Below are 11,207 nucleotides of genomic sequence, written 5' to 3' on the forward strand. Positions count from 1 at the left end.
TGCTTATCTGATGCTTACCAGTCTGGATTCTGACTGGAAAGCAAAATAAGTTGAAATGCTTTCCCACTTCATTTTTCCATCTTTGTTTCTGGGCAAATTGAGCCATAACTATTTTAAGTTATCTCCTAAAATCATTAAGAAGTAAAAAAAAAATTCCTAAATCCTTGATCTAAAGCATAGATCTTAAATGACCACAGTCATATGTACTCAGATACATCTCTGTACCTTACTGGCTCTGTATTTTACTGCATTTTTGCAATATTGATGGTGTAGCAAAATAAACATTTCCAGGGCAAAATACAAAAAAAATAAAAAAGAACCTAACAAAAATGTGCACTAATACATTAAATATATTAAATAAAATGTATATTAAAATGTAATTGAAGCTAGACACATAGTTTCTTCCATGTTGCCTAGTAATATGTTCTTTCCAAAATATAAATGAGTTCGATTTTCTCAGTGTGACAAAGTTGCTCTTGAATATAGTTGACAGAAAAACCAAACATTCAGGGCCTGTGATGAATGGACTGAACAGACAATGGGAAACTGCTGAAATGATGAGTCATGTTTTGTTTTCCTCACAACATTCAATCTTAAGTCAACTGATCATCAACATTTATTTTGAAACTTGGAGAAAAATATCTCAGATTTAGTATTTTACATTTGCCTTATAAACTTCGATATCTATGGATGACTAACAGAGGATTTTGTTTCAAGGCTTTTTTTCCCCCTACATTTTGACTTTTTTTTTTTTTTAACAAATTGACAAATTTGCCTAGTCTGTGTGACATGAAGGGAATTTTCTTTGGAGGAAAGGCCATTTAAAACAAGCACAGCCCAAACACATGCTTGCGGCACACAGCTGCCAAGGAGCTGGTACTAAATGTACATATCTAACAGGATCTTGCTACAAAAGTCTGCTCTCTTCCATTACTTTTTTTTATGGCAATCCTCTGCAAACTTTGTCCCAAATGCTAGATACTGTTGCGATCTGAAAGATATGGAAACGCAATCGACAAAATAGATGATGAAGATCAGTTAGCCGAGGGAGAAGTGGAAGGCAGAAGTCAAATGCAGATGATCCTGTAGAAATGAGCATACAAATCTTACTCAAACCCTGTGAAGATGTTGACTTGACAAACATAGCTTGCACTTCTAAAGGACTGAAATTTCATGTATTAGGACCATCATTTCATTTCATATTTTTTTGAAATGCATCTTTTTTTTCTGGCCTTTGAAGACTGCTCAGCAGAAGGCTCTCACACACCTTTGTTTTCAGTAGATGGAATAAAAGGTCAAAATATGCTATATGGAGCAGGTAACGTGATTCTCTCTGTCTAGGTCCCTTGCAACATAGGCAGAAAGTTGCAGTTTTTGCTTTAGACACAGCTGACATCATCTCTGCATTGTTATGTCTCTTGTATGTGCACAGTGTGATCTAGAAAGCGAGTTATAATGGAGACAATCCCACTGCAAGGCTGATAGTAAAAGCTGTGCACAAAAGAGCAGTATACCGCTACGTACAGCAGAGATACGTTCTATTTACTGTACTTCTCAATGTGTTCAAATGATTTCCAGATTATGAGTTTTGTTAGTATAGAATTAAGTTAGAATTTTAAATTTAATTTAAAAGTCCCAAGATAAGCTGGGAGCAAAAATCTCCACATTTTAGAACTGAAGTTGAAAAAAGAATTGCTACATATACAAACAGGAGAAATTGCTCTGATGGATCAGATTACTTCAGTGTAGTTCAAAATCCTGTTACTGGTGTTGTCAAGTAACAGAAGCTTCAGAGGAAAAGACAAATAGAATTGGTTCAGATTAGCTGGGGCACAGGAAGTTGTCCGCTGTCTGTAATTCAGGAAATATGAAAACCTTTAGTTGTTACCCCATCCAGACATCTTACTTCTTTGCATTAACTTAATATTCTAATGAAAGGTACTTACCTCCTGTATAAAACATTCTGGTCACTTCCTAGGAACTCTAACTTTGTGCTGAAGTTTTTAAGCACATAAGAAAATCTCCTCATTTCTGAGGCTCCCACTGCCCACCTCTATGCCTTAGACATGCAAAGCTTCCTCAACAAGAACAGAGACACTGCTGTGGTGTGCAGATCTGTGACACTTCGGACAACTAGCTGGCACGGCCAAGTGCCCGTGTCAAGGGCTGAGTCCCCCTGTCCGCAGTTTAACATCCTACCCTCATCTAGAGTACCTTTAAGTACCTTTCCACCTCTGTCTCCACAGGTCCACAAGATGGGCATTTGTTCTATTTCCCAATGGAAAACTATCAGGCTTGCTTTTCTGCAGCCAAGAGATCCACGAGGAGAGCAACCTCCCACTCTCCCCAGTCTTAAGCCACACAGAGGTGAGTGTAGCAATAGCTCAGATACGGCTTTGTGCACCCATAACCTGCTGAAATTGGTCCCCTGGATTACTGAATTTATTTATCTCATTTGCTTTGCAGTCTGTTGTTAGGCTGGCTGCAACAGCCAGTGCCATGACGTCAGGACACGTAGGCATATCTGAGCTGGTGTCCAGCTTGGCAAGTCAGGTTGAGCTAGCAGTGAACTACAGTTAGGAATTCAATATACACAGTCTGGCCAAGTTGTTCCAGTCTCTGTTTGAAATGATGGAAACTACACCCAGTCACCACATCTAAATGCAAGGTCACAGATTCTGAATCCTAATCCTCTGCTGTTTTGAAAAAACAAACTGAACTCTTGCCCTTTGTTGTAAACCTGGTCACAAACATAGTTATCCACAGTAATACAGAGCATCAAGAGAAATGTTTTATAAACAAAATACTTTTATTAGAGTAGTACATGGGTTATTTTAAATCAAGAATTAAAATACAGTTGGTATTAAACTATTGTTTCAGTTCATTTCACTAAAGTCAAAGTTACTGTAGATTAACCTCAAGAGGTAATATTTATCTCAAAAAAAAAGAAGTTTTTAAAAATATAGACGGAATATCCATTTATCTTTTTTATTTAGTGTGGTTTGGCAATATAATTTAAACTAGACAATTTAGCTAATAAAGCATAACACTAAGCAAAACCAGAACTTAACTGGAACTGAATACAGACTGTTTTATTGATCTATTCCTGCTTCTGATGTGAAAAATATCCCATCACTACATTTATTTTTCCATTATTATTTTTCATTAGGCTTTCTGTAAGAGCTCCATCCAAGAAAAACATCTTGAGTATTTAGAGATACTCCAGATACCTAATCCAGCTTATTGGGTAACTGCTTCTAAGAAGACCCTTGGATAGAGAAAATCCCTTCTATTGTTTCTTCTTGTTTTATAGAAGCACCATAATATTATTGCTCTATCTGGACACTGGTAGTCACACCCAGCCTGGTACAGTACTCAGCAATGGAAAAAAAAAAAAAAAATACTTGGGTGTGGTCTGTAGAGGCCACACCATCACCTGAGTGTTCAGTTACAGTGTTTTTTTTTTTTCATAGATTCATAGATTTAAGAAAATGACTGGCCACATGCAAAACAAAGAACAGTCTCTTCTAAAACAAGAGACCTTTTATACAATAAGTAGGCTCAGCATCCCACTTCAGAATGATGCAGTGGCAAGGGAATATGAGCCTCAACCTGTATTAAAAAAAGGTAACCTGAGGTATATATGTCCTTCAAGCCCACAGACAGAATTGTGAATTATTACTGTTTGTTATTTTAAACCTCAGATATACCAGAAACCTCATTCTGACCTAAGTACTATTACCCTGATGCTGTGCAAACAATGCAAAGTTATACTGCAGCTCCTTTGGGATGCTGCAGTAAGCAAAGTTGTTGCTTTTGTATAAGACAGTATGATTAAAACAGATTACTTCAAATCCATTTTCTTTTCAGGAACCTTTTGCATACATTTCTATTTTTACACAATATTCCTTATGGGAATCACTTATATTTATTCTCAGTCCTTGGTTATAAGGAATGTTATTAGTGATGCTTTGCTTATCAGCTAAACCATAGTGACTGTTGTCATGCTTTTCCAAATGCAACCCAAAATCTCAACTTAGGCCTCTTACTTCAGTAACAAAGGTGTGTCAACTCAGTCCCAGCGGCTCATGTTAAACATGGCAACTTAGTATACCACCATAACTGCTGGATCATTTTTAGCATATACCCATTTTCTCAAAGGTACAGGTGGGGCCTGGCTCTGTTCTCTTTACTGATCCTAATGTCTCACAGGTCTTGGCCAAGTAACACAAAGAACCGGGACTGCTTTACCTTTTCAAAGGGACAACTGGATGAAAGGGGTTCCAACTTTAACGAGTACTTCCTTTTTTTTTTTTCCTCCCCTCAATGTAAAAGCAACATATTTTGATGCAACCTAAACCATGTGCCAAATAATTTAACCCAGATCAGCAACAGCCTCCTCTAAACTGAATCTGCACATCCTGTGCAAGACTTGACAGGAATTTAAATTAATGGAGTTAAGTTAAACAAAGGAATCTTTCTTGTATATAGGATTCCTTCCACACCCATTTCCTGGTAGGTTTCTGTACTTTTTGCTGATTTTTTCTTGCTGCCCACATGCCAGACACTCTTCTACCAGCACCTCTATATCCCTGTTCTGAAAAGATCTGTCATGGATTTATGCTAAAATATAATATCTGATTGTTCATATATGGTCAGGTATTCAGCCCATACAGCAAACAGGTTTTGAAAAATGCAGGTTTTCCAATAAGTGTTTACACTTCCATTTAATATGTGAATACTTGCCCAAGAATATGAAGTACAGAAAAATTAAATTATGAAGATAATGATCTGGGAAGGAGAAATCTTACTGTTTTAGAGTAATCTCCTGCATCTAGTGGAAATAGCACATATACATTATAAAGCTGTACACAGTACCGTAATACATATGACATAATTTTCCCATTTCCTGGAAGAGAGTCATGAAAGCCATTTACAAACAACTAGCTCGTATTTTCTCCAGAGTAAATCACATGAAATACATGCAGAAACTGGAGTAAGGAGGGATTGTACAGCAGTGCCATTAAAACAGTCAAAAAAAAAGCACTAATCCTGCAGTTAAATCTGAGCAGTCATACACCTGAGCAAGACCAAGAACAGTTTCTCCAAAAAGTCTGATCAAAATTCACTAATAAAATCAGACAGAACAATAATATTAGCTTTTAAAGAGTCTGACAGTACAGTAAGAAGACCATTGAAAATATCCCGCATATCTGCATAAGCACCAAGATAATATGAAGTACAAACTTATCCATCAAGTCCCTCTGATAAATGGTCCCCTACAGAAATGCAAATTTTAATGCACAGTTAAGTACTTCCGGCAAGAGGTACATATTCCAAAAAACAAAAGTCACTGCAAAGTCTGAAAAAAAAATTCTAGCACTTGAAAACTTGAAAAAAGATCAAAGGCAGAGCATTTTATAATGGTCTGATACGCAATAAATTCTGTCAATAAATTGTGGGTTTAGAAATAGCAAAATTCCTCCAGTTCCTGAGATAAACTGCAGATCAACTGTGAAGATTTGCTAGATTGTACCATACTCCCTTTCTCACCTTCTTTTAACACACTGCAAACAAGGTTTGAACTGAAGTTTCTGCTAAACTTACAAGCCAGCAAAGCGTGTGAAAGATCAAAACATTCAAATTTTCTTTTCTGCTGTAAAAACAAGAGACTATCAACCAGGTGAAAGACAGGTAGGCTTGAGCCACAGTCTGTCAAAATAATTTCCAGACAGAGGCAGTTGCTTTAAGTTAACTGCACTTGCATCCTTTAAATTGATCTAATTCTTTGTTTCTATCATGTTTTCACTGACAACTGTGCTCTTATTCACCCATCTGCTGTTTAAGAAAGCATACCATACATGAGTTCAGAATCCTAGGGTCAAATTTTTAACAAGGTGTGAGTCACCTAACAGCTCAGCATGTCTCTGATGGTATGCTGGAACCATCAATGTGCTTCATTATTACTAGTCGTATGGTCATTTCCTAACTTAGCATTAATTTTGTGCTCCATCTTCTGTAAAACTGCTGGAAGATCCAGAACAGAAGAAATAATATAATGAGGTACTGGGGAGGTATCTACTGGGGTTATCATTGCTTTGTTTAACCACACAGTTGCCTTCAAGCCAGCATTCAGGCCTCCTTGAATATCTGTATCTAGAGAGTCGCCAACCATAACACACTCCGCGGGCTGCACCCCCAGGAGATCGCAGCAGTAACGAAATATGGATGGCGCTGGTTTCTCTTCTTTCTGCTCTCCTCCCACGACGATGGCGTCAAAGTAGGGCTGGCAGGCGCAGGCCTCGATCTTCTCCCTCTGCGTCTGTTTGTCGCCGTTAGTCAAGAGCAGCAAGCGGACGCCTTTCCGCAGCTCGGTGAGCATGTCCCGCGTGTCCTCGGCCAGCGTCAGGTGCTGGAGCCGGGTGGTTTTCCACAGGAAATAGCACTCGGCAGCCAGGTTTCGGTTCACCTCCCCTCCGATGGTCTCTTGGATGGCCTCCTCCCAGTGTGAAATCCGCAGGTCGGTGATGCACATCTTGGCGGGATCATGGCACTCCTTCAGAAGCTTGGCCTGCACCTTATCGCAGATGAGGCGGGCTTCCCCCTCACTGTAGTGGTGCTTTGACTGCAGGGCGTTTATCACCTGGAACAGACCGGCCGGGTCCTCAGCAGCGCGCAGGGAGCCTGGCACCGCGGACCCCCTCCCAGCCCCCCCCTCACTCCCAGCACCGCGCCGCCTCCCTTAACGGTCCCCGAGGGGCCTCCGCCCGCGCCTCGGCTGCCGGGCGGGCGGCACCGCCGGGCCGGGGGGCGGCTGAGGGGGGGTTCGGGGGGCAGGGGCGGTACCTCCTCGATGGCGCGCCGCCCGGCCGCCGCCGTGTCGACCAGTGTGTTGTCCAAGTCGAAGAACACCGCCTTGACGCCGTGCACCCCCATGGCACCGCCTCTCGCCACAGCAACCCCGCTCCAACGGCCGAGCCGCCGGGGCGGAGGGGAGCGCCCCCACCGCCGCCACTGCCGCCCGTCCCGGGGCGTAGCGGCCGCCCCCGGCCCCGCCCTTCGTCGCCGCTGGGCGGGGCCTGGTCCGGCTGCACGGCGCTGCGTCAGGCCCGTGAGGGACGCAGCGGGGCGGGGTGGGTGGTGTCAAACGCGGTCGCTGCGCGTGGAGCCCCGCCGGGAGAGCAGGGCCGAAGTCACGCAGGGCCCCGGAGTGGGGCTGTGAGGAGGCCCCGGGGGGCTGGGGAGAGGGGCCGCGGGGGGAGCTCCGGCTGCCGCCGGGAGCCCCAGTGCCCAGCGCGTCCCTTGGTGCGGGGCGGAGTGCGGTTGGCGAGGGGAAGGGGAGCCGTGGCGGCGGCCGAAGCGGGGAGGAGGCACCTGTCTTGGGGGGGGGAGCGGGGCGTGTGGGAAGCGGCGGTGGCGGGAGCCGGCAGTGGGCGAGGCCGCTCCTTTGAGTTTGGGGTTTTTTCCCCCCCTTTTTCCTGTCTCTGGTAAGGAATGGCGTCTGGGTGAGGCAGCCGGTCGGGAAATCCCCGTTGAGATGCCGGGGCCAGCTTCACCGTGACAGGGTTCCCTCCCCGCGGTGTTTGTTTCCACCCGGGGACAGTGGGGCGGCGGCCCGCGCGGCGTTCCCGCCCGCTCCCGGCGGCAATCCTGCCTCTGGGGACTCGCCGCTGTCTGGGCACGGCCGCGGTCACGCGTGGGGGCTGTAGCGGCCCTTGTGAAGTGTCACCAGTCCGTTTTCTTCGCGGTGTCGCTGCCTGGCGCCCAGAGGTGCTAGAGCCCGTGGGTGCGGGCTGCGGGGCGTTCCCCGAGCAGGCGTTGGTGAAGGGGAGGAGGAGGAGGAGGACATGGCAGGCGAGGGGTGCGGCTGGGTGCGGGGCGCAGGCCCGGCCCCTGTCCCCGCTGCCCTTTGGCCTCCTGGAGCCAGTCCTCCTGGGCAGACCCAGCCGCAGCCCGTCCCGCAGCATCGCGATAAGGTCAAAGCCAGTGAATCATCTGTAAATACTGGCGGACTGGTATGGTATTAGAATATTTGATATTCCAAAGGTCGGTATTTTCTAGAGCAAAGGAATCCAAAAGACATTTGGATGAAGGCCTGAAAGGCGTGATAGAAAAGTTTTGCAGTTGTATGTGCTGACTGCTGTTTGGTAATAGATCGTTTGCCCCGGGATGAAGTATAACAGCAGGCTTGATTGCTCGAGTAATACTCCTGTTGTGCTTTGACAACATGTTTTGATAACTGTATCTTTTTTTTTACCAGCCAGCAAGCAAATTTTGTTGATTTGATTTCTGTTAATACTGCTAATGTCAGTTAGACATTAACAGTCAAGTGCAATTCACAAAGCTGGAGGAAACTGTATCTTACCAGGGAAACTGCAAGTTCACTTCAGGCCACTTTCAGTTCTGAAAACTGCACCTTTGATAGCAATTTCCTCATCTGATAAGAGACGTTGGGTCACATGTAAGGAAAAAAAAAATCATTCTGAAGAGCTTGGTGTATAGCAAGTAGAACTACAGAAGGCAGTATTTAAGGAGAGGGAGGGATTCTAAGAAGCAGACATGACTAAAGATCCTGTAGTTACAGAAATAAAAGAGTTTTAATAAAATTAGTTGACTTGTAATAAAATGTGCTACTTTCATTTGATAAAATGGGAAGCGTTAAATGTGCGTGTGGATTTCACGTGCCTCTAGTGAATCACTGTTTTATTCAGAATTTACACAAAGAGTGATTAAAAACAGTTGAATTTCTATTATTCTTTTCGCTTAAGAAGATGGCGTTTGTTTCAGAGAGCCCTACGTTCCAGTCAGTGAGCACTGGATCCTATGAAATGTGTACTTTTCTGAAAGAAAGGTACATTTTCCTAGAAGTAATCTTCGTGCTTTCTTTGACAGTTGGTCAAAGAGGTCATCATTGGAAAATAAATATCCTAAAAAATTTATAGGATATGTCTTTCCTAGAAGCTTTCAGATACAGACTTGAAGCAGTTAAACTATGGATTATTCTTATAATTTAAACTTATTATTTAATTTTCATTTTTCTCATCAACTGACTGTGCTTGGAAAACTTATGTTCACTTCAGAGTAGGACTGCAACTATAAAATGTGCTTTCCTGTATACTTATAAAAGTCTCTGCAAGGTTGTTTAACTTCAGACAGCCATTTGCCATGCTGTATTTGTATAAAGCTCATGGTTAGCAGGTAAGGCCACTCATGACAGCTTTTTCTATCAGCGTTTCAGCATGCGTGATCGGTATGCAATCCTGCGCTTTCAGACCTGTATTACTTTCTCATTGTTCTTTCTGCAGGCTCGCTAAAGGCTAAAAATCCCTTGCAGAAGCTCAGAGCCAGGAAAAGAACGGTGATCAGAAACCTAACTAGGAGTGAGGCAAGTTGAAACATGAGGTGTACTGCATGTTCTAGAAGTGATAATGTAAGGGTGCCATTTTGGTGTCTTTAAATGAGAGTCCATATGTAGAACTATGGAATTGCTCTAGGTGGGTTTTAAGAAGGGAGAACGTCATGAACATTTTCAAAGAAAACCTGTTTTGTTCATACATATAGAATTAATAATTTGCATGTTATGAGACATATAGTGGTTTGTCCTTTTTTTTTTTCCTATAAGATTATTATACTTGGAAATCCAGCATTTTGACCCCTCTGATGTTTTTCACTACGTCCCCACTGGTGGCTAAATGGGTTCCTTGTTGGTTGAGTCAGCGCTATGGGAGAGCAGGTGCGCTTCCTGGGTGCCAGTGGGTGCCCAAGCCATTTCCTAATGCTAAAGATGACACCTAAAGCTTACTGCTGTTCTCCTTCTGTCCTCTACGGCTGTCTGGTTTCTCCTGAAGAGAGATCTTGCAGGGGGTGGCGAAGGGAATCAAAGCGTAGCCCAAAAGGTTATGTATCCAGATGATCAGTAGTAGATGTAGAGTGCACACAGTGAGATACTTCTGCTTTTCAGATACAGCCTCTGGAAACTGATCTTGGAGATCTCCTTTCTTTTATTTATTTATGTTTCCCCTCCAGAATATATTTTTAATTTGGTGGCTGATTTTTTTTTTTTTTTTTTTACTTTTTCCCAGTACGAGATTTACCATGAAGTGCCTTAATGTTCCGTGATACCCATAACATATTTCAAGTTTAAAGAAGGATTAAACAATAAGAGGAGAGAAATAGCTCTCACGTTGGAGAAGGTTATTTGTCAGGTGAGACCAAAGCAAGACTGAGAAATTTAAAGAGATCTGAGCAGGCTGAGTGGATTGACTAACAACATTCAGTCCTGATAAATACAGGCAATGTAGGCTGGAAGGAAAAATGCTTATATGACACTTTCATTTTTTTTTTTCTTTTCTAAATTCAGTATGTGCACTTTGGCGTAATCTCTAAAAAAGTGGAAGACCACCTTTTGTGAAATCAACACTTATCAATATGGGAGGAATGTGATGAAGTGGCATATAAAGAAGTACGTTGAATTTTTTTTCCTTAATTTAAATTAGTGGTACAGCTTCATTTGGAATGATTTGTGCTTACTGATCACCTCATTAAAAATTTCCCACAGATGTAGAATTGGAAGGGTAGAGAAGGCATTTAAGAGCTGAGGAAAAACTTAATAAGAGAGATTGGAATAAAATGGGATACAAGAAATGTGATGCAATAAAATAATACCCACCCAGAAGGATGGCAACTGAGTTGAAAATTCAGAATTTATAAAAGGATATAATTTTTGTTGCATGCCCTAACTATGGTTTGGAGTTTGTTTGGGAAGCTGCTGAGGTTGAGGGTGTTGCAGAATAGTGGGATACCGAGACGAACACCGGTAACGCTTGGAGCCGTAGCTCTGCCAGGCTTTGTGAGGGATACGACTGTTGACCGGCTCGCCAGAGAGGGAAGAGAGCAACTCAGAAAAAAAACACTTGGATGTGTTTGGGAAAAGCTCGGCACATCCCAGCCCTCCGGTGTCCCTGTCGATGAGCTGTGGCGTGCGGCGAGTGGCCGCAGCACCGGGGGCTCGGCGGTGGCCCCCGCCGCCCTTTCGGTTTCGCTTCTCGCGGGGGCGGGCGCTGCTGCGGAAAACGAAACCGGGGCGGGGCGGGGCTTGCCTTGCCGCGCTGGGTCGGCTGCCGGAGCGCTTGGGGGTCCCGGGGCGGCCGCTCCGGTCGGGGGTAACGGCGGGGCGGAGGCGCGGGGAGGGCAGGGGTCCGGCCGGT

General features: G+C 43.8%; 1 protein-coding gene and 1 long non-coding RNA gene across 3 annotated transcripts; one reads left to right on the forward strand and one right to left on the reverse strand.

Moving 5' to 3' along the window:
• Positions 1 to 601: 601 nt before the first annotated feature.
• Positions 602 to 7,027, reverse strand: NANP (N-acetylneuraminic acid phosphatase). Of its 2 annotated transcripts, XM_086745613.1 has the most exons (3): positions 6,847 to 7,027; positions 6,173 to 6,643; positions 602 to 991 (listed from the first exon to the last, which is right to left on the reverse strand). In XM_086745613.1, the coding sequence occupies exons 1-3, from the start codon at positions 6,934 to 6,936 to the stop codon at positions 941 to 943; spliced, it is 612 nt and encodes a 203-aa protein (XP_086601739.1). In that variant the 5' UTR covers positions 6,937 to 7,027; the 3' UTR covers positions 602 to 940. The 2 variants fall into 2 exon arrangements, with proteins under 2 accessions (XP_086601739.1, XP_086601737.1); XM_086745611.1 differs by lacking the exon at positions 602 to 991 and having other exon boundaries at positions 2,789 to 6,643.
• Positions 7,028 to 9,069: 2,042 nt separating this feature from the next.
• Positions 9,070 to 9,588, forward strand: LOC147601347 (uncharacterized). Its single transcript, XR_015257998.1, has 2 exons — positions 9,070 to 9,198; positions 9,306 to 9,588. It is a non-coding gene; the product is annotated as an uncharacterized LOC147601347 (long non-coding RNA).
• The last annotated feature ends 1,619 nt before the right edge of the window (positions 9,589 to 11,207 follow it).

Source organism: Chlamydotis macqueenii, chromosome 3 (genome assembly GCF_036417535.1).
Source record: "Chlamydotis macqueenii isolate bChlMac1 chromosome 3, bChlMac1.mat, whole genome shotgun sequence".
NCBI lineage: Eukaryota > Metazoa > Chordata > Aves > Otidiformes > Otididae > Chlamydotis > Chlamydotis macqueenii.

Excerpts from the sequence above, each read along its gene's own strand:
- NANP (XM_086745611.1), bottom strand. The coding sequence starts at position 6,936 with ATGGGGGTGCACGGCGTCAAGGCGGTGTTCTTCGACTTGGACAACACA. Across the intron at positions 6,644-6,846 it reads GGCGGCGCGCCATCGAGGAG|GTGATAAACGCCCTGCAGTC; the intron begins GTACCGCCCCTG and ends GGTCTGTTCCAG.